Here is a 23,420-nt window from a genome sequence, read left to right as displayed (position 1 = left end):
TCCCATTAAGTCCTCGGACCTTTCCCAGGTGGCTTCCACTGTTTTTCCATGCTTTAATTTATGATGGGATTCTTTTTCATCTCCTCTGGATGGCTTCCAGAGCTCTCTGTTAGTTTGGTGGCTTTGATAAAAGTAAAATGTTCAGAGGTTTGGGAGCTTGTGTCCTCTTCTTGTGCTCTGTATGCCAAGAAAATGAGATGAGGCCATTTGGATCGGGATGTCAGCATTTTGGATTTCACAGGGTGGTATTCTTGTCCAGAAACTTGCAGTGTTTTTCTTCCTTCCCATAACTGAAGGATTTTGTTGTTTCCTTGCTTTTGCTTTTCATCCAATATATCTGAATCACCCAGGCTTAAACCTGTGAGGTTGGTTCTCTTGGGTAGCTCTGCCAAACCCTGCTAAGATTTTTTTCTACAAATGACTGGAAGACTTCAGTTTAGAGAAACGATACCAGGAGCCTAGTACTGCCCTTAGAGGGGAATTAAGCCATCTGCTATGGCTGTTTTGTTTAAGAGAGGCACGACTGTAAGATCAGTGCCCACTTGTTTTATAGGCTTTTGCAGAGACTGCCACAAACATGATTTTATACCTTGACAGAAGTGGGGTTTACTGCTGTTTCAACTGTATTTCTCTGCCATGCTGTTAGAAGACTCTGTTCAGGTGCTGGCTGCATAATCTGCCCCTCTTCAGCCATCAGCTACTGCTAGAAAACAAGCTATGCCAGGCTTTTTCCAGATTTAATATGACACCATCCCAAAGGGAACCTCCTTTTCCTTTTGCTGTGTGGCCCTGGGGCCTCCTCCCTGCTGCACTTCAGCTCTCCCTGCTGCACAACCAGACCCAGAAGCCCTTTGCACCCTTTGCTGCTCGTGGCCCCAGACAACAGGATGATACTCATGGAGTGAACTGATTTTTGAAAACCAAACTCATTAAAATCTCACACCTGAGCTGAGTCTCCTAAGCTGCAGGTTCAATTTGAAAACTGTGGCCATCTCTTCTTCAAATTCAAGAAGTGCTACAGCACATTGTCAAGCAGGTTGATCCTGTACAAAACATGGCATTGTTTCCAGGCTGAGTATGTTCACCATGCAGATGCTCCTTCTCAGAAAAAAGAGCTGCTATATGCTCTTTACAGAGCATTTATTACATTTGTATCTCATTATTACTCATATTCCAGCCATGCAATTAATATGGAAAAGAGGGAACACAACGATCCGCTCTCTCCTCTTCTGAGACAGCCTTACCTGTCTGAGGGATTTCTTGTCTTGCCTCCTTTTACCAAAGCCCCAGTTGCAGGTTAGTTGCAGCAAATTTTACCTGCACTGAGAAAACTGGCGGTGTTGTAATATTTCTTTCCATTCTTTCTGGCCAGAATAAGCTTGAAGCAGAAGACAAGTAAATTAATCATTGAAGAAGCAGATCTTTATTAGTCCTAAAAATGGGAAGGTAGAACTTCTGACCCTCTCAAATTACAAATCATAACAGGTTTTTAGTGGTGTGATTAATGGCCTTTTAGGTCAGGATTTAACCTGCACCTATTTAAAGAAGATATCCCCAAACCAGATGTTCCACCTACTGCCATCACTAACCTCTACCATGTAAGACATGCCCAGCAGGCTGCAGTCCCACATACGACTGCAAAAGCTGTCCTGGCTGCTCCTTTTGGCAGCTGGGTTGCAGTTACTGGCCATGGTGTTTGTGCCTAGTGCTGAAAACAGGACCCCTTCCTGAAGGAACTTGGACTGCAGTGAAGAGTCTGAGCAGTTTCTTGGAAGAGCGCAGTTGATTTATGAAAAGCACACTGCGATCTTGCCAGAAAGGGCCATTTTCCAGGGAAGATGCCAGTGCCTTTGCAGCCAGCGTTTGGGTTGCTCCTCACAAGTCGCAGCAGGCGATACAAGGGGTCAGTGACCACTAGAGGTGAGAACTGGGAACAGAAGTCACTTTAGGACTTGAACATCTCACCCAATAATCTGCAGACTTTTTTCAGCTCTGTCTAACTGGTATTTGAGTGGCATGAAGTCTCAGCAACACTGTAGTTATGTTTATTACTTGCAATCTATAAAGATTTAAGTGATGATTGGAACAGCTTTGGATAATTCACATCCCATTCCATGCTCTAATGGATGTAATATAAATGTTATACCCAAACCAAATCACTGCCAAGGAGAGTGAATGAACTCGGCAGACAGCACACTGTTCCTTTCAAAACAGATGAACCATTGCTCAGAATTCATTTAGAATTTTCAGATGCAACCCTTCAGCAAAGCAAGCTGCAAAGCAAAGGTGTAACAAGCAAGGCTCTTCAAAGCACCAACTTAAGGGCTTCCTCAGGGTGGCACAGGATGGAGAGGGCAGTGCATGGGCTGCACTTAATCTCCCATGGGCTGCCCTGGCACCTCTCACTACCTGGGTTTTACAGCTGGTGTTCCTTCCCCCACCACCAGCGGGTTCCTGATTTTCTGTAGAGTATCTGGTGTACAGTGTAACATTTTCACAACGGTGTTGCTTGCGGCATCTTGAGAGTCCAAACAGCTTTTCTGGGGGTAGAGGGTAAAGAAATCACCCATTAACTTGAAGGAAGACCAGAATAACATTCAGCATTGAGAGCTCCTCTCTGGTCTTGAAACCATCCTTTCTTCAGTGTGTGCCTGGGGCTGCAGCTCAGGATAGCAAAGCACAAGCTGCAGCAGAGCTGGTCAGCACTTCATCCAGGGAGGGACGCCTGGCTGGCTCAGGAGATGTCAAACAGCGGGCAGGAACTCCAAGCACTGCAGCCTCACTGCTCATGAGTGCCCCTGCACCGGAGAGCTCCACAGGACAGGCCAGGACATCCTTGTCCCCATCCATGTCTGCAGCAGCACCGTGGAGGGACGTGGCCATCTCACCCAGCAACACAGAGTTCATTCAGATGTGAAGTTAAGAAATTTAAGGCCAGTGGCAGTGGGAATCCTTCTCACAAAAGCAGAAGGGTGCTGGCTCCAAACATACAGCAAATGTGGTGACCAGGAGAACTGTCCTTTGCTAACAGACCTCCCTGTGTATTTAACACTGCAGCTGCCACAATGCACAATCCTGCATGGTCACCAACAGGCCCTTGTTCATTTTTCCCAGAAGTACAACAGTAGCAGACAACAAATTCCTCTGGTTGGAGAAATGCTGTGGAAATGCAGGCCCTTGGGATGCACACTTAGAACAAAGCTGTTTGTGTTTCCCTGTACCGTGCTACCGGCCCTTTGGTGTACTGGACAAGGCAAAATCACAGTGCCAAAGACAAGCGCAGGCTCTGGCTGTGTCACACTGCATGACCCCTGCTGTGACCAGCTGAGCTACGCCAGTGACCCTGAACAGCAGCAGCACTGCCTGGCGCTGCATCAGCCGAGCACAGAAACCCATCCCTGCCACAGCTCGCACAGGACCAGCAGCCCTCCCTGCCCTGCTGGCAGCACGAGGGGAGGTGGTGCTCAACGGGGCCTCCAGTCCTGCTGACTGGAGCTGAGTGGGCCACAAGGGAAGTGGCCACTGCTGCACCCCTGAGCCAGCTCAGGCACACGGCTGTGCAGGGACTGACAATGGCAGAAATCAAGCCCAGGCTCTCTGCTTAATTTGACAGGATACCATAAAAAATCTCACTAACAACCATCTTGGTATCATTAAGATATAAAGACAGACACAGTCCAGGAACAGACACCAAATCCAGCACTACTCCCTAGACAGCATCGCTTGAGGTTAAAGACCCCTCTAAATCAAATAAGGCACCTTATTCCCCCAAGCTGTATAAATCCCAGCCTGATCTGTAACTATTGCATGGACTTTTTGTCAGATCTTGTAACCGAAATAACTTCTGAATAGATACAAAACCTAATGTATTGTCCAAGGGCTCTGCTCTTGCTCAGATCAGATCATCCATCTGTCTGTTGCAATTTACCAGTTTGCAATGTCTCTGTGCCACGACTTCATGTTCTGTGACACACCCACGTGAGGGATGGGGAAAACTTTGTTTGGAAATGGGCTTGTTATCCAAACCCACTATGTTTGTTTAAAGACTACAGTTGCCTTGTATCTCAAGCAGGAGTGAAGAGCCCTGAAAATACAGGCATAAACCCATATGGTCAATCCCTGTTCCATCTTGTCACTCACTATTTCCTACCTTCTGTCTCAAAAAGTGATCTTTGGTATTCCACACTGAATATTTAATATTCGATTTAAAAATGCAAAAAGCACCAGACATTTCTTTTTTAAGTAGTGAGTCCTTGGTTGCTCTTTGCTACCATTTCAGACTCACATCACTTTTTCCCTGCCCTGTGTTACCAGCAGTTGCCCATCTCCAATATTTAACATGTGAGGGATTGAAATGCTTTATGGATGGGCAGAGGGAAGGGATAAAAGTAAAAGCCATCTAGTTTGGAAAGACAAAGAGCTTGCAAAATTAAAAATTAAAACTCAGCACCTCAAGCCCTATATATCCCACAGCCACCTAAGATATATGCTGCATGTTGCTGGCTGGGGTAGTGCTGGGAAGCAGAGCCATAAATCCCCTGGCAGAGGATATTGTTTTTCCTCAACAGCAGAGCCAGCAGCAGTTTGCTCTGCCCAAGGGCCCAGGGCCCTGAGTGATGGTGAGGAGCTGTGATGGTGATGGGGCTGCAGCTCCCTGGCTGCCAGGGGATGGGTTTAGTCCCTGCTGAGCACCCAACAGCTGCAAGAGTTCTCCAGAACAGAACTTTGTTATAGTCTGCATTACTGGGGAGGAGTAGCCTGCCACCACAGGTTGGAGCCTCCAGTCTATCCTTGTGCAATCTAAGTGTTTTTCCTTTGTCACAGGTATACATTTTAAATGTGGCTGTTTGAATGAGCACATGATGTCATTGCATCATCTACAGACACTCTGCACAAGTCTGCAGAGCCAGATGTGTTACCAGCTGAGGCTGCAAGATCCTCTCCTCTCTGCAGTTTGCAGCCTGTGTTTGGCAGCAGCAGCTGTCTCTATGAAAGAATATTTACGTGTTTCACAAATGTAGCTCAAACAAATTAAACTCTGTACTAACAGGCTCCTAATTTAAGAGAAGTGCCAAGTGCTAATGCAATAATGCACGCTGACTGGGTGAGGAAATACAAGCCATCACAAGTCACTGTAGCTCATTCACAGCAGTGCCCAACATTTGGGGTACGGATGTGCTGAGGGGGGAAGGAAGAGCAAAGGAGGGCGGGTGCCCAACATCACACTCAAACCTTCATCTGAAAGAGCAGCATGGACCTTTCCTGCCATTGCCTGGGTCCTTTCTAACCTGCATGGGTACGAGCAAGAGACTCAACTTACCTTGCATGCTGGCTATCCCCTCACCTTCTCTTTCTCTTGTCTCTAGGCACATCCATTTTTCCCCACATCTATATTTTCCTCTTGAAATGGCTTCTTCTGTGACTCCTGCTCTTGGCTCCTCAGCAGGCTGCAGGTAGAGCTGCTTAGTCCAAAGGCTACACAAGACATTCAAAGAACAGCTAGTGTGTACAAAACCTAGAGGCATGCAGCCCACGGGAGATCCACAGAGCAGCACCAGTGCCTGCGTCCACGTGAGCACAATGCTGAAACATCAGAGTCACTCTGAAGAACAAGAAAGGCATTTACTTCTCCCTTTGTATGTTAAATGACAGCAGTTACTATTAAAGAGAAACAACCAAGGCCAGACCCCCAGGGAGATGTTCAAAGGAAGAGCCCTGCTCCTGCTGCTGGGAGCTCCACTTCCAGCTGCTGGTTTTCCTTTTTTCCTTTTCCAGTACAGAGCCTTCTGCCTTGACTTTTCCCACATTGATACTTACAGTGCAGGATAAATGACTAATGTAAGCAATCTATGGAAATTAACTGTTAAGTACCACAGGTATTACCAAAAGGAGTGCACAATTAACAAGTCTTTAAGATTTCTTGCTGCCATAAAGGCAGGACAGGGCGTCTGAGCCCCAGGTCTGCCACAATTAATGCTGCACAAACAAGTCTCCTTGCACACTCGGGCCTTGAGTTGTCTTTGGCAGCAAAGGCAGTCTCCATGATGATAAAGGTTATACTGGCAAAACTAAACAGTTCCAAATTCTTGGACACCACCAGTTCTGACTTCACCAACTCCTTCCCAGTGTAGGCAACCTACTCTTCCCAAATTATCATGCTGCTTCTCCCAGTTCCATCTCCAGGAAAATACCCTCAACAATCTGCACAACAGCACTGTCGTTTCCACAAACCAGAGCAGGCTCTATGCCCTTCCTGGCAGTGCTCTGAGATGCTCCAGTGAACTCCTAGAGCATTAAGACTTCATCACCGGCACAAAACATACACGGTATTATTTCCTAATACGCTATAAAGTAATAGCTGTCAATTAAACCAATATTCTGGTGTCTTCCTTTTAATGCATCATTTTGCTCTGTCACTAATTTGCACAATACAGTTACTTCATATTACTTTCCCAGCTCTGAGCATGAATTAGCTCTGTGTTACTGTCACTGGCTCTGATCAGCCATTTTATCTTTTTCCAGCTCATAACGCAGCCTATAGAATGGATGACAAGGAAATTCATGCTGATGAACATAATTTCAAACAAATTGCTCAAATAAATCGTGCTGCATCTTTTTAAGATAGCCGTTTTCCCAAATGTTCTCTTTTATGCACAACGTGTTTGGGAATGGTGCTCTTTAGGCATCAGGTATCAGCTAAAATAAAGCATAACAGATTTCTTCTAAAAATACGCCACTTAAAAAAATTATGCCGCAAATGCTAACGGCTGTGCTGAAAATGTATCAAGGCAAAACAGCACACAGACATGGGGGAACAGATCCCATCTGCTAATGGCCACACTCACAGCTTCGAAGGTCTTGGGAATGGGATATTGTGCGGAACACAGCTCTGAGGGCAGAACTCAACTAGCACACTGAAAAAGCAATTCTGTGATTAAAAAGAAGCAATTAGAAAATGAAATAATATTACATTGCATGCCATTTCTCTGATGTACTCCAAAAGAGGTATCAGCCTAAAAAAGAATATATTAAAGAAATTAAGTCAAATAATCAGCAAAGAATCTTGGCATGTGAAGTTGGTGGGAAGCTGCATTCAAACATTCTTCATGTTGGTTGTCAATAAATGCTGCCATGAAGGTGTAAGAATACAAGAAATTTATCAACAGCAGAACTACAGGAATTTATCTGAGCAGAAAATTGTTCCTATGCAACTGAATAATTAGTTTCACTTAAGTCACTCAGCCTGTGACCGCTGTCTGCATCCCCTTTTGTCTAATTCTTGTTAAATCCCTATTCAGCTATCACTCAGCTCCAAGATTATAGGATTGTATAATAAAGAAAATAATTAGTTTCCAAACTTGTAATGCACTGCAACATAATTTCCTGGAATATGTTTTTTTAACAACTGCTATTCTGTACTCTCTCATGACTTGCATGTACAAGAGCATTTGAAGAGAAGATAATTTTGCCATGAAACTAAATTCATGAAACATTCATTTAGGAGGGCTAAGAGAACAAGTTTTGATGCATGCACCAGAACGTCTGCATCAGCCAAGTCAGCCCACGTGTATTGACATGCATCTCAGAAAAATGATGTATGGGTGGAGCACATTCCCCTTCAGACTTGTTAAATAAGGAGCACCACCGAGAAGGGGCAATGCCCTTTGCCAGGGCAGCACCAACAGCTGAGGCACTGAGAGCACACTGCACCCTCTGCTCCACACCAGCTCTGGCACGGACCGGCCGTGCTGGAAACAAGGCACGCGTCAGCTGAGGCCTTTAAAACAAACTGATGAAAACGGCACAATCGCTTCAGTCTTGAATTACCAGTGAACCCCAGGAGCACAGAATGCCCACAGGCCTAACCTCGCACTCTGTGTAAACCAACAGAATCAAAACCTGCAGAAAGCCAATTGAATACCGTTTCTTTTTCCCGCTGCAAGACTCAAAATCCTTGTGAAAATGGAAGCCACAGTTTGATTTTCCAGAGGCGATGAAGACACGGCAAGAAGGGACGAACTCAGAGTCAGAGCCGTTCCTCTCCAGGCGCCGGCACAGCTCCCGAGAGCCCGGGCCCTGCAGCCGCGGGCACTGCACCGGCGAACAGGCACACTTACCTCTCCAGCTCCACCTAAAGCACCAGAGTCTGAAGAACTCAGCTTGAGAAAGGGCCCCACCAGTCTGACACGACTCACAGCTAACGGGGGCCGCTGTCAGGAGGGGAGGTGGCCGATTGCAGGCTCGGGCAGCGTTTCCCAAGGCGGGTCTCTACTGGCGGAGCTGAGGGGGGCCCGTCAGCTCAGCCGCTAGAGAGGCTGCCCCGGCCGGCAGCGGCCGCCCGGACCCCGCCGCCACCTCCTGCCACGGAAAAGGGAAAAAACAACAGTTCCGAAGCGACTCCTCTGAACGCTCTACAAATGAAGCCGTGTTCATATAAACAATTAACAGGAGAGATGGCATGAGATGATGAGGGCAGCTTCTGGTGGGAGGACAGTGAGGAGAGAGAGGCCAGCGAGGCTCCTGGAGGTGCCGTGCACAGGGCACCAGGGCTCATCCTTCCCCAGGAAAAGGGGCTGGGGAGGCACTGCCTGTCTGCTGCAGCACTGCAGCCTGCAGTGCTCGGCCTACAGAACTACCTCAAAGGAAACGCCACTTCGTAACAAAAAAAGCTTGATTTACCACACCTCTAGAAACAGCCACTAACCCCTTCCCTGCCTCTCTTAGCTCAGTCTTCTGTGGGAGCTCTTCTACATCCCATGTTCTTCTCTCTGGGGACTTCTGCCAGCTGAGCTGTGCCCCAAGAGCTGATGACTGTAGCTCAAACAAGTCCTTCACCACAGCGTGTTACAACAAACTGCAGACAGACATCACAAACCAGCAAAACATGTATTTTTGTGTTTGCTCCCCTTCCCTCTTCTCTGGGTACCAACTCATGTTACCACAGCACCCCAGACTCACTCCCTCAACATTGCCTGACCACGCCAGGGACCTGCCAAATGGGCACCATCGTTCTTTGTAAAACATCTTCCAACACAAGCAAAAACAGAAGGATGGCCCTGCCCTGATTATGACCATTTAAAAAGCCCTCTTTAGTTTCCTTAGGGCTCTAAGTGTTATTGGCTGGGTTTAATTCAATGAACTTGCAGCAATGAAGTTCACTGAAGCTGGTTTGTATAAGAAGTTTTCTTTCAGGGAGGCAGCATTTGACAACGAGGTGCTGGATCCCAGGAGGATATTAAACATTTAATACACTGGCAAATATGACACACAAAAATGTTCTGTGGAGGATGAGCAGCAGAGCTAAAAAGCATAAAAAAGCTTGTGCTCATCTCCAGGCTCCTGCTGAGCACTGCAGACCTCCAGCTACTGAATCAATCCAAATTCAAGAGTTTTTCCATCCTTTAATATTACACAGTGGCTTTTGCTAGCAGCAGACATGACAAGCTGAGCAATTTCCTATGCAGCCAATTGTATGCAACTCTTATTAATAGATTGCAGCAGTAATTTGCAGTAATTGTCCGAAACTGCAGTTTACTGTTATTATTGATTTTGGACCAAATCTGAGGCATTTTTATTGGAGATATTAGGAGTTACTGCTCTCTAAAGATCTGGTTTTACTAGAGGTAGGAGAGTGTCACTATAAAAATGAATTTCCATACTTTTCAGTATAACGATGTAATTTAAATTAATTTTCTTGGTAATTCTCACACCCAAGGTGACCAACAGCACCCAGCCAACATCAGCTATAGCTTATCCTCACTGGGTTACAGACTGCAGAAACTGCCAGTCCTACAGGGCAAAGTTGGCAAGAGGAAAGCACACTAGTTTTCTAACATTTGGAATACATGAGCTCATTGAAGCAACTTTGTGAAGGTACAGTACAGGCTGCCTGGAAGGCTGGGGGAAGCCTCAGCTCAGCAGAAGGCAGTGGTGAGGCTGCCACTGCTGCCACTGGAGCCAGGTTTGAGTCTGTATCTGCATCAAAGGCATGTCAAACACAGATACAGGGCTCCTGGCACAGGAGTGTGCAGAAGACTGGTCAGTGCTGGACAAAAGGTGACATTTGAATACTCCAAGCAAAAGTTCCAAAACCTCCCCAAAAGGGCAAAGGACACAGGAGCTCTTTCACCTCCAGGTCTGTGCTGGCACAGCTGGTCCTGGCAAAAAAAAGCCTCCTAAACCCTTGCCCTCAGGAACTGAGATGGTGACCAGAGGGATCATTGGTTCCTTGTACAGTTACCTCACTGATTTACTCTGCATAGGTCCCACCAACACTAGACTTTCTATCTGTTAGTTAAATAAGGTTTCCAAGCTTGAACAAACCCGCTGATGATATTAAATAATCATTTCTTTGACTGTTTCTTTGAAAGAGCTACTGAGCAAGAAAATAGCTTTTTTTCCCACCACAATTAGTGAAATAATTTTCATCTGCTTTCTTTTTGACTTTTTTTTCTCGAGAAGCAAAATAACAGCCTTGCCGATTACTCTTTGCTAAGGTACCCGATTGTGGTGACATTGAGGCTGACCTTGGAGTCACCTCCCCCGCTGCCGCACTCTCCTTTGTCGTACCACCATTTGTTTTTCAATTTGTCCAAGAGGCCTTGCTCATTCAGTTTTAATACTGCCAGGTTAACAGCATTTCTTGAAACGATAAAACATAACTTGTAAGAAAAAATGCACAAATGCTTAGGAAATCGTAACGTATAAAAAAAGGAGCACAAGAGGACAAATTGGCTAAAATTTCACAGAACGTGGAGCTATCAAAATGTCTGTACAGCAAATACAGGGTTAAATATTGGAAGGTGGCATGGAGGATAACATTTGCTCAAAACTGAAGTGTGCGGGATGGGGAAATCGTCTTTGAGAAAAAAAGTAACAAGAACACCACATCATGCAGTTAACATTCGTCACGTATGGCAGGTTAACTTGGCTTTTACCATTTAAATTGAAAAAGCCATTGAACTGTAAAATTAAAACAGCAACAAACAATCAGAGAGGACAACACGAAGAGAACACAAAAAAATGGATGCATTAAATAAATGAAACCATAATTTACCGTCTTATTTAACTCCATGGAATACTGAAGATTTTAAACTTTTAAGTTACCTCAAAATCCACAAGAAAGAAAATGACAACACAATACATCAGGGTAGGTGGAATACTATAACAACATGGATATTGTTATATTATTCCACCCACCTTAATGCTGAGCCTTTGGGGGTTGCTACACCATAGCCCTTGGAATCCAGGTTGCCTCCCACTTTCATGGTGTCGCAGGGCTTGCGCTGCTCGATGTACTCGTTCATGGTGGACTCCAGCAGGAAGGCAAACTTCCCCTTGGACTTGCGCACCCGCGCCACCCCGTCCGCCGTCGTCTTGGTGAACACCGAGGGCTCCGCCGACTTCATGTACGACCACATCTTCTCATACACAGCTATCTTTGACCTCTGGGAGGGATGAAAGGAGCGAAATGAAGAGTCATGTTGGCACGACTGAGCTCATTGGGCTTAGCTGGCTTAGAGGGATAAGGACGCCCTGTAACTGATTATGGCTAACAGATAAAAAAATCATGGTAGCTCAGAGAGAGAGAGAGATACACTGCCCCTGAACAAAGACCAAATGACAGAATGCTTGGGGAGGGAGAAGCATACCTCAGACATTTATTCTACTGATTGCTGAGTAACTGGCAGTCTTGGAATGAGCAATACTGCGTGGCCATCCCAGCCTTGGCTCCCGTCCTGTGCTGGGTTTATCTGCTCTGCACCCAGCCAGGGAGAGGATGGGAAATCCCAGCTCATCCTTCATGGCCAACAGATGCAAAAGGAGCCTCTTCTCCTCATACAAATCCTCAGCACTGTGCTTTTTTCACTAACTGCAGCTAGGAAGGGCTGGCTTTTGCTTACTACAAGTTTTCAGCAAGGTAGGAGTGTTTTTCAGAGTGGCGATGGCAGGTCTATGACACAGGAGACCATGACATTCTAGTGGCTGCCAAAAGAGATTTTTGAACAAGGAATATAAATAGTAATTACAAAAGCTTTTATGAATCAATAGTCAAATATTCAAATTTGGTATCTCATTTTCCTAAAAGACAGCAAACACAAATATTAGCAATAAGCTGAAAAAATCGCTGGTTAACTGCCTGTCACCCATCTCTGTTTTTTCCTGATTTCCCTGTTTTGAGACTGAGCAAACCCTAACAGCCTCTAGCTCAGCATGCAAGTTTTGTAAACCTGGAAATGTTGAGAAATGTGTTACTTCCCCTCCTCGCTCTTCCCCACCAGTAACATTTAAGCCACCCTCAGATCTCCAAGCCACCTCCAGACTGTCAAGAATTTGTATCCTGGACTACCAGTTAAACTTTTCTGCTTGGTCAACAGAAGGCAGTAATGCCAACTGCATTTCTCCAAAGTCTAGAAATCCTAAGGATTTATATAAGACTTTCAGTCCAAGTTGTGAGTACCTCGAATTTATGCCTTCTATTCCTTGCCAGTTCCCTGTCCACAGCTTTTCTTGCAGAATAGGAATGAAGCAGCCAGTAGCTAAATCTAGTTCAAATTTAGTGAACTCGTGGTGGAAGACTGCTAATGTCCATCAGCTTGATGATTGAGACACGTTTCCTCCTCATTCAGGACAATTTAATGCATTTTGAATAATGTAATGCTTAACAACCAGCCTCCAAACACTTCCTTCCCGGGGAGTAAGCCCTGCCTGCACTGCTCCTCAGATTAACATGCTCAGCTGGTGTTGCTACGGTGGATAGAGAGGAGCACAGAGGGCAGGATTTCATTTTATCCTTCCTGATGAAGTGAAAAACAAATGAAAATGTAAACCAATTAAAATCAGCCCGTCTGACAACAGGAAATCAGAGAGACAACAATATGGCCCAGTTACAAGAGAGGCTGGCTGGGTGGTGGGTGTAAAAACAAGGCAGAGCATCTCCTGACTAAAGAGGGGCTGTGCAATTTTGTTTGCCCAGCACCAGGACAAAGAGGGACATAACTGGGGCCTGGAATGGTCCTTACGCAGCTGAAAGAAGGAATCTGGATTTTCCTTCCCCTTCAACAGCAAATCCTGGATAGCCTGAGATGAGGATGGTGGCTCTGGAGCTGAGGGGGAGTGCGGCAGAGACTGCCTGGCAGGGAGCGCTGAGCCTCAGCTGAGTGCAGGACCACGGATGCTGCCCTAGGGGGAATCTCACTGGGGCTCAGGGCCAGGCACCCTTGGGCTGGCAGCCAGCACACCCTGACAGCCACTCTGTCACTGCCTGCTGGAGGTGCCCTATCCGAGCACACTGACTGGTGCTCCTTTTCCAGAAACCCTCTTAATGTACGTGGGCATTCCCTCAACTCCTGCCCTGCCAGGAGCTGCCCAGGGCACTGCATGGCTCCCAGGCACCTGCCAGAGGGGCTGCGGGGATTCCGGGGATACCAGAAGTGCCAGGAGGTGGCGACTGTCACTCTCAGTGACTGCCACCACCCCCGTGCCCTGGGGGCAGCACAGCAGCGTGACAGCTGTGCACCTGTGCAGGTGGCAGTGCAGGCAGTGTCCCAGGAATGAGGACAGCCTGCCAGCCCTTGCTGTGCAGCTCTCCTGGGAGAAAAGGAGCACAGGACGGCCTGGCTGGCCAGCACAGACATTCCAGGGGCAGGGGCAATCCTGGCGCGCCGGAGTCTCAAGGTTCCCTTCTATACAACCTTCATCTTCTTTTAACATAAATAACACAAACACCCCTGGCCATTTGTGTTTGCAAATAGGCATCCAAGGGACAAAAGGAAGGTAGAAAATCATCTTTAGTCTTTATAGCTCTCAGCAAGCTGAAGTTGTGCACCTTCCAAATTGTGCATGCACTACACACGCTTTTGCTTGTTTTCCTCTGCAGAGTGAGCCTCTAATTACCCACATAAACCAGAATTTCTTCTCCTTTCCATCTTTTAACTCACATGTGAATACCTGTCTGTAATAAATTCTTTCATATCCTTTCCACCTGGCCTGACTACCTGAAAGCAATGGCCAGTACATCTGTGCATTGTTAATAATGACAGAGATCTGCTGAGTGCCAACAGCATGCTCAGGGCTGCACATGGTCCAAACAAAGCATGTTCCCTGCTCCAAGGGCAAAGGGTGAATATCATCATTCATGCTTCAGAAAACCAAATTCTAAAACTGAAAACCTGATCTCTTTTCAACTTCAACAAATGGCCTAAGCTTTATAGTCTGTTACCTTCATTTAACTCTTCTGGATGGTGTAGTCAAAAATCAGTTCCCATTTCTATATGGTCATTGCCCACCTCTTCTTCTCCCAAGTGGGATTTTCATAATGTCCTGTTATTACCAAATTAACTAAATAAGAATACCACTCTTGAAAGAACACTCTCACCCATCTGTCCCCCTCTGCAGACATTCACACTGCCTCTCCCAGCCCCCCTAGGAGTCTGACACCCATAAGAGGGGACAGACAGCAGAAGCAAACACAGAGAAAGGATTTACACTCCAAAATAAGGCAAGGTCTGATGGATCTGCACTGTTGCTAGAGTTCAGTGGCAGTAAAACATTTCCCTGTTCAATAAAGTGTTACTTTAAAAGAGATACTTAGGAAAAAAACCTTAAAAGCAAAGATTTAAGCCAATTCAAAGCCCATAGCTGCAGTAGCTTCCTATGCTCTGCAACTCCTTATTTCTTTGATATTGCTCTCCAGAAGTCCGCCACACACATTTCCTCGGGATTTCAAGGGGATATTATTATAATTTTTTTTCTTAAAAGCAACAGTTCCAGTGTTTCATCTAGGCTCTGAGACACTTTAAAGTGTTTTTTCATTATCACAGACTTACTGCAGATATAAATAGAACTGGCCTTTGCTTTGTCAATAATGCTGGCTTTTTTTTCTTTATTTGGATATGTTAATGCAGAAGAGCCACAAACACCACAGCCAAGGGTGCAGCAGCTCCCTGTGCCAGCAGAGCCAGCAGCTCTCGTGCCAAGGCTCACTGCACTTGGCCCGCTACTAATTGGCACCTAAATACACGTTGCTTCTGGGTAGCAATGCATTCACTTGAAGAGAAGATGCCAATTCCATCAGTCCACAATTTTAACATTGTCTTTCATTCTAATTCTCTTGGTTTTGATGTGTGGTTGGCTCCAGCAGCGAAATGAAAAATCAGCCGAGTGTGTGGCAGCACCTGCAGGCACGGCCAGTCAGGGCTGGGGAGTGACACACGCATCGAAGGAGGCAAGTTTGCCCCTCAGCTGCAGTTGAGAGGATTCTTCAATCCATCCAACAACCAAAAAAACCCAGCACTCACAAACACAGCTCCAGCTGAGCTAGACCTGGTGCCTTGACTTCGCTTTTGCACATTCCGGATCACCCAGAGATATCCAGCAAACCCCAGCACACCTTGGACAATTCCTTGACATTGGTTACATTTAGCTCTAAAATATGAAGCCTTCTCCCAGTTGACTGAATTCCCTTCCCCCTCCGCAGACATCTGTCTCACACTTCTGCTAAAAGTGACATTGTGTCACCTCCCCCGCTACTGAGTAGGGGTGAAGCTGTTGTGTTGAAGGAGGCAACATTTCTCCTTTGTAGTTAAAGTCTGTTACAGGGATGTCCTTTACCTATTTTAGAATGTTTATCCCTCTCTACCACCTCCTCCACAACCCGTAGTCTTCTTCAAAATGTCTCCTTGTGCAACTCGTTGAGATATTTTATTTAAAATGACTAAAATGGTCCTTAACATCTTAAGACAGGCACTAGGAAGTAACTTCCCAGCAGTCAAGCTCAAATTGTTCTCCTATAAGTGAGGGTTGTTGATCATCCAGTCATGAGCCAAATTTGCCCAAATAAATTCTATTTTAAAAATCCAGTTATATATTCTCCGTTTTATTCTTAAAAAATTTCAGATTATACTGGTGGGGTTTTTTTTACCTCTGCCTTCAAAGCTAAGAGTGATAAACAAAGTGTAGCAAATAAAAAAGCATGTGAAGCATCCTGACTGCAGCACACACACAAAGGTAGGCAGAGACATCAGTAAGGGTCCTGAAGCAGCAGATTTACCACTCCCCTCTGCTGCGCGGGCCCTATGACCACATTATAGCTCCTTAACAAGGGAGATCTACAGTCCTCAAGTCAGACAGAGGTGCTGATACAAAGCACAAAGGTCCACACTAAAATCAGTGCAGGTATTTAATGTGAGTAATGCACGCTGCCTTTACACAGGTGCACACCTTGCTTTGTGCACACCCACACCTCACTGGGAGGAACTCGGGCAGTTAAGTGTGAACTGTACTTCATTATCATCACTCGTTGCTTTTCCTCCACCTGTGCAATTAGCTCTTCTGCAGCAGCTAATGAGTCCAGGAGCTTATGAACCACTTAAAAGCAAGCTACTAAACAGGAATGAAAAAACTGCCAAGAGACTGCCTTGGTACCACTGCTGCTGCCCGGCTCGGGCCCCACTGAGCTCCACTGGCTTTAGCTGCTGGACTGAACTTCTAACACGGCAAATCGCAATGGAGTGGCACCACTGTGTTTGCTGCTCAGATCTGGCTTTATTTGATGCCTTTCCACGCCTGATGTTGAGTCATCCCTGGCACTGCTGCCTCTGGGGGGAGTGAGGGACACTGGTGGGAGGCCTCAGCCCAGTCTTAGCCCTGGAGCACATGGAGGTCAGCCTAATGATGATACTACAGAAGAACACGATAAATATTATTAGTAAGGTCCCTCTGCCTGAGATTTCCAAGCCGTTTACTGAGAAGGTAAAAGTAGGTCTCATGAAGGCCAGAGGGCACCATTAGTCCCCTTTCCCCAGCGAGGACATGAAAGCAGAGATGTCATTTACTGAAGGTCACAGGGTGGAGTCTAATAGATCAATGTCACAGCTTTTAGCCACAGATAACTTGTGATGCCAGCAATTTACTTACCTATATGGACAGAAAAATCAATCCCATCATTACATGAACCTCTTGCTTTTATTACATTCTCGGCAGAAGAAAGTAGGTCAGGGCATTTCTCTTCTAGCAAGGCCAAACCACAAGTCTACCAATCTCTACCCACAGTTTATGAATTTGTGGGATGCCACAGAAAAGCAAGGTTCAAGCATGCACATGTAATCTGGTCTGTATGTTTCTACGAACACACAAGTCTTTGGGAGTGCATGCACACATGTAAAAGAAAAGGTGACCTGGTGACTAATATTTTGCAGCCAAGCATGTGATGGGAGACACTGTCATGTTGGTTTCCTTGCTCAAATAATAACTTAGGCTTTAGAAATGGCATTTTTCTTTCCCAGCTGGGGCAAACGAAGCCCAGAAAGCAGAAGCATCAGCCCTGCAAACCCCTGGGCTGCTGCTTTTCTCTAGAATCCTCTATGTCAAGATGCAGACTACCCTGCATGGGGCTGAGAGATGGGGAACCCAGCAGGGGACTGGTGGAGGACAGTCCACAGCAGTGCTGCCCAGCCAAACAGCTGGGGAAGCAGCCTAATAAAACCCCTCTAGGCTTCAGCATCACTAGTTTTTCCACATCTGACACAGACAGTGGCCTGATTACAAAATAAAGCGTCTTACATAAATAATACAATATTTTAGGAGTTGTGAGACTTTCTCCCTGGTCTGGTCCTTTTCAAAGTGTGACCTCTGGCAGCAGGAGGGTGATGTGCTGTAGCTGCTTTAACAGGCACCTTCTCTGCAGCGAGCTCTGCTCACACAAACAGACAAGCACAGAGTCACTCCAGCTGCAACCAGACGCTGCTGACATGTCACTAACAGTCTGAGAAGCAGAATGGAAATCAAGATTTTAGGATGTCCTTTCGTGGCACAACAGTGAACTTCAGACTATATTCATCTCCTCACTTTACTGCTGCCATCCCTTCCTCCTTGTCGCAATGTTGACTGGGAAATTAAAATGAAAGTTTTTACAGAGACAAAGTGCCTTTGTAAATCCTCTGTGACTCAGGGACAGAGGCAGCGCTCGCCCCGAGGAAGCAGTGCCAGGGGGTTACAGGGGCTGAGTGGCACAGGCCAAGGATCTGTGCTGGGTGAGCCAGCCTGTCCGTCTGTCTGTCTGTCTGCCTGGGGAGCGGGGGCAGCACACACCGAGCTGGCCAGAGGGAGGCTTACGTCAGCCTTCAGGCCGAGGGGCGTCTTTCCAGCAGTGACATACTCAGCAGAGTTGTCTTGTCTGGGCAGCTGAGCAGCACAAGCAGCCCTGCTCTGCATTTGGCCCGTAATAAATTAACAGAGAACGGCATTTCCAGCACATGATCTGAACACTGTCAGGTCTAATGAGTTTTCAGCTCCAGACAGAAAAGGCCAATATACAGGCAATGATGGAGAAATCCCAGTGGACCGCAAGAGGGGATGGTTCATATTCACATCACTGGAATTTCTGAACCTTCATGTATTTTCTAATTATGCAAAAGTAACAGTAGCAGTGCTGTGAGTCATTTATCAGCACCCATGTATTTTAAACGAATCTCTAATTAGCATGTACTAATGTGACACAGCAGCATTACATAAAGTAGTAGAGACTTGAAAAACCAGGGTCCTCGCTGTCTTGAGCAATGTCGTTATCATTATCATAGAGCTGCTCTCCGAAAAGCAGAGCATTCAAACAGCAAGTGATTTTCCCCCTAGGCACTCTCTGCTTCGCCTCTGTGGTACAGACACAGTTACACTGTTAACCCACTGCTGCTGTGTCCACATTCCCACGGGCTGCAGCCCCTCTCACTCCTGGCCCCCAGGACCCCCAGCCCTGCTCTTACAGGGGGTGACTGTGGGGTGGTACAGAGACAGAGGTGAGCTGGAAAGCCTAAACCACAAACACAGGAGCTGATAGACAAATGCCATCTGTTATTGGAGGTAATGGAGAGATTTATTCAAATATTTGTTCCTAAGTGTTGACTGAAAGCTCTGCTAAATCCTGGCTTGCCTGCTGAAATTAGTAAAATGGTTCAGCCACCTTAAGCCCAGCACCATTCCAACGCTTCTTTTCCAAGGAGTGATGATGGATGAGCTGTTAATTTTAGTTCCTGTAAGGATACATTTTCCTTTCCAATCTATAGGCCTAAAGACATTAGATCACTTCATGGGAAACCATTTCTTCTGCAATTATGTCACATTTGATTTCCTGTTGCCTTTAAAACTGCCTGTTGGCCATGTGGCAGAAAGGAGGTTCAAGAGATTAAACGAACCCCACAAGCAGACCATCTATCATCCATGCAATGGAGAGGCTCTGATCTCTCTGCACACATTCATTCACCTTTTGATATTTGTACATGCTCCCACCTATATCAAACAGGAGAAGAGAGAGAAAATATATGGGTGAATAAAATTTTCACACCTTCTGTGTTGAAAACAGTTAAACTACAGTACTTTTTATGATTAACCACTGCCACACTGCTATCTCAGATCTATAAAACTCATCTTTGAAGCTACTACTTTTCTGTGATGTTCTATTCTTTAAAGCCCATAAATACAATCACACTTCAATATTTTTGTCAGAATTTGTTATGATGACTGTGTTGTTTTGCTCAGTGTCAAGAACACAGAAAGCTCCAAACTGCTAATCACAGTTTTATCCTAAGGCAAAAGCAAAGCATTTGTATAATGGCTGTGCTAGAAACAAGTCCTTCATCTTCACTAGCAAAATAAATTCTGAAATTAAAAATCAAAGAGTTTAACTACAGATGAAACCCTTAGTGCTGCCTGCACAGAGTTCACAAGAGTGTTTTTAATAGGCTGTAATGATGATCTCAATATCGTTTGATTGCAAAGAATGCATAAAAATCGTAGTACAGCTATGGGTGTATAACCCAAGGCTGCTCCTTACCTAAACTGCTTGCTCCTGGAATTTATCTCCCTCTCATCTTCACACAGCCTCATCATCAGAGGACAGCAGTGAGCTCTTTAACTCGGGACGGGGTGTAACACGCTGGTGCTTCCCAGCGCATCAGGGTCACAATTCCCGGCTCTCTCCCGAGGCTCCGGGATGGAGCTGTGCCCCTCCCTGGCTGCCTGACTGGCATGGGCCTCCTCTGCCACAGTCAGAGGCCCTGAATGGGAATCCTCTCTGCACACCAAGGGGGGCGAGGGGCACTGGGCTCCTTGGAGCCACGAGGGAGCCACCGGTGCCTCCACAGCCCCTCCTCACCCAGCGCAACACAGGCCTCTACTGAACAGGAGGGGTGGTCTGACTCACCCCCTGTGCTTTTAGCTGAAGGTATTTTGAAATCCTTTTGATGGGTTAAAGGAATGTTTTCTTTTAATTTCAATACAATTCGGAGTTCATTTGTTCTTTCACTATTCTTTCAGATAAACGTTGATTTTCTGTTTTGGTGCTAATCTGCCCGGCGTTTTTTCTTTGCTTTCAAACATTGTTTTCTATGTTGCCTTTAGTTTTACCAGTTAAACAATTTGGTACTTAAGCCTCTTTTCAAGAGGTACCTCACCAGTCCCCTTCCCACTTGCAGCTTTTTCTAGCAGCTGTTTGTATGTCAAAGCACCTCTCCTCAGTACGGCCAACCAGAAATGCACAGCCTCTTGCCAGTGCATCTCAGGCTTTTCTATCTGTCCCTGCTGAACTATTCTTATTTGAAACCAAGAGACCAAAATGGGGAACATCTTAGGGAGCCATCCTCAGCACGACTTCCTGAGTCTTAAAAACTGGGGGTTTGTACATATTTTATGTATAGACAAAGTCCAGAAAGGACTCACATCTGAACCTAGTTTGCAAAAAATCACTTTTTTAGGAAACTGATGAACCAACTCTAAGAGCTGGAACAACCACCATGCCCAAAGGATCTTTGGCCTTTCTACTGAAATTCCTAACAGATCTGGCAACTAATGACATTTCCAGGAGGAAAAATCAAGAACTGACTTCAGGGCAGCAAGTCATTCCACCTGAGGCATGGGAGAGCCACTCGGTAGCTGAGTTGTTTGGTTGGGGACATCCTTAAACTTGTGCTGAGAAATACGCAAAGAAAAATGTCTACAATAAAATAACATTCATGTGAGATCTTTTTTTCTCCTTAATTTAGTTAACAGTGATTAACTACACAAGTTCTCAGTGAAGTGTACTAGCAGGTCAGCTGTGTTTGTCAATGATCAAACATACACTTGGAAAGTTATTTTGCAGAAGCCTCTTAACAGAGAGATCAGCTATCAATTAAAAGAAACCAGCATAATTCAAGGACAATTTATATTTCTAAATGTCTACAAACACGTTCTGATTCTGCTGAAGTTCAGATACAGCCAAGTTTAGACAAGAATCACTAATTGGTTGTAAAGGTCATGCCTTTTGAATATATTCATATTGGAGGTAAGAAGTATTAAAGTGAGGTATTATACTTAGGCCGAGTGCTAAATTTGGATTAAATGACATTATATTGATTTGATAAGCTGCTCAGATATGCTGAAACTTTAATTGAATGTATTAGAAGATGTTAATTCTAACACATACACCCTTAAAAGTAGCTTAGGGATTTAAAACTTCTTATACAGGCCTTCACCAGCCTTCAAGAAAGAGAATGGAATTTTGGAATCCTTAATCTGAGACCATGTGTTAATAAATATCTCAGGAGAGGTTCTTTCTTTTCCTTTTCAATATGGATGAGTGCCCTTTCAGAGCCAAAAGGGAATTGATGTAATCTATTGATCGCCATTTAAATGCCTTTTTTAGCTAATCAGGGCAAAATGTAACACATTTCTGAGCAGAAATAAGCAACAACCATGAGAATACAGGAAGGTTCCTCTGAATCTTGGATATACTGGGAGGACAAATGCCCTTATGCAGAGAATCACCAACAAAAGAGGAGTGTAAATAGTGTCTGCTGTGAAACTCTTACAACATTCTGTTTGGAATTGTGAGAGCAGTGCTGGGACAGGGAGAGCAGTGCTGGGACAGTCAGAGCAGTGCTGGGACAGTCAGAGCAGTGCTGGGACAGGGAGAGCAGTGCTGGGACAGGGAGAGCAGTGCTGGGACAGGGAGAGCAGTGCTGGGACAGTCAGAGCAGTGCTGGGACAGTCAGAGCAGTGTCACACCAACAACAGTGGCTGTACCAGCCTCAGGTACCTGCTCCCAGGGTCTCCCAGGTAAACTGCCAAGACTGGAAAATAGGTCATGAGCTGGAGTCTGCCCAGGTCTGAAGTGGCTCAAAGTCATTACCATCTGTTCATCTGAATTGAGAGGCTGGTATCAGTCCAGTTTCAGGTATTTACTCGTTAAAAAAAACTTCAAAGGTGAGTCTGGAAATGGGGCTGGCAGAAGGGAGCCATGGCCTGGAGGTTCTAAAGGAGCTCCCTCTAGCACATGTAGACAAGATCGTGGGGATCTGAAGCTCACTTACACGTCCCTTTATGATGCATCAGGAGGCAATTCTTCCTTTCTGCTGTCAGTCTAGCACCTTCACTGGCCACCAGCAGCCATTAAGATCAGTATCTGATTAGTATCTTTGAGAAACATTTTAGCCTTATAGCTCTAGAAAGAGATATACCCTTCTGAGCTTCTTAATGGGATCTTGGAGAGACTGTCCTGAACCTCCTGTGTGAAGCTATGGCCCAGCTATAAAGCCAGGTCACTCCTTTCTCACTAAGTAAATGATCATGAGCCACTCAGCTAACTGCTGTTTAAACTAGCAAAATGCTGGGGGAAAACGGGTGGAGGATATTCCCCTTCCACAGGGGATAAGCATCACCCTGTACTCAGAACTCACGGCTTTTTCCAGCTCAGAGCACTGTCACTCCACGGACGCCTCTGGTAGCAGAGTGAAGAGAGATGCCAGGGCAGAACAAGTCCACTAAACCACAGAGAGGTGGAGTCTGTGCTGCAGGACCTCAGAAAGCAAGAGTCCTCTAAGTTACTTCAAGTTTCAGCCACCTTTATCATCATATTAAGTAACTAATAAAGATTGCACAATGAAGTATTTATGTGAACATACGCATTTTTGCTAAGGCAAAGCTTTTGCCTTTTTCAGATCAACTGAAGAAGACTCTAACTACAACACTTCCATGGATGCATCACTGTATTCAAATTAATTACTCTGTGAAAGTTAATACAACTGAAATGATGTTGTGTGCCTTGAGGATGCCAAAGAGCGAGAAGCACCCTCGGTGCTCCTTCTCCCTCCCACCTGGCCCACACAGCCTTGCTCCACACTGCTGGGACTCTGCTCTGTCTGTGCTCACCCAGCTCCCGTCCTGGCCTGATGGCAGCTCCTGACAGATCAGCTCATTCACAGCCCTGCTGTTCCCAGCACCAGCAGAGAGACACAGCTCATCTCGAGATTATTAGCAGCACAACAAAGCATTCATACATTTGCCAGACTTTGTATCTTTTCACAGGAAACACTCATTCCTTTGATCTCGCTGAGAAGGGGTTTCCTTGTTGTGTCAAACTATTAAGGAAATGAAGGAACATCCCCATACAA

At 45.7% G+C, this 23,420-nt stretch overlaps 1 protein-coding gene across 15 annotated transcripts in view; it reads right to left on the bottom strand.

Annotated features, from left to right (window-relative positions):
* The window catches only part of GRIA3 (glutamate ionotropic receptor AMPA type subunit 3), a 218,557-nt gene that overhangs the window by 7,498 nt on the left and 187,639 nt on the right, over nt 1-23,420 (bottom strand). For 11 of the 15 annotated variants that reach the window (XM_063416499.1, XM_063416494.1, XM_063416495.1 and 8 more), the window contains one exon: nt 11,200-11,447. The exons of 1 other annotated variant lie outside the window; for it this stretch is intronic. In XM_063416499.1, coding sequence (XP_063272569.1) covers nt 11,200-11,447 — 248 coding nt within the window. Of the gene's footprint in view, nt 1-10,526; nt 10,642-11,199; nt 11,448-23,420 lie in introns of all 15 variants that reach the window. 3 more of the 15 variants (XR_010082745.1, XM_063416493.1, XM_063416498.1) reach the window with 1 other exon arrangement.

Source organism: Prinia subflava, chromosome 20 (genome assembly GCF_021018805.1).
Source record: "Prinia subflava isolate CZ2003 ecotype Zambia chromosome 20, Cam_Psub_1.2, whole genome shotgun sequence".
In the NCBI taxonomy this organism is placed as follows: Eukaryota; Metazoa; Chordata; class Aves; order Passeriformes; family Cisticolidae; genus Prinia; species Prinia subflava.
This window is presented reverse-complemented; position numbering and strand designations above follow the sequence as displayed.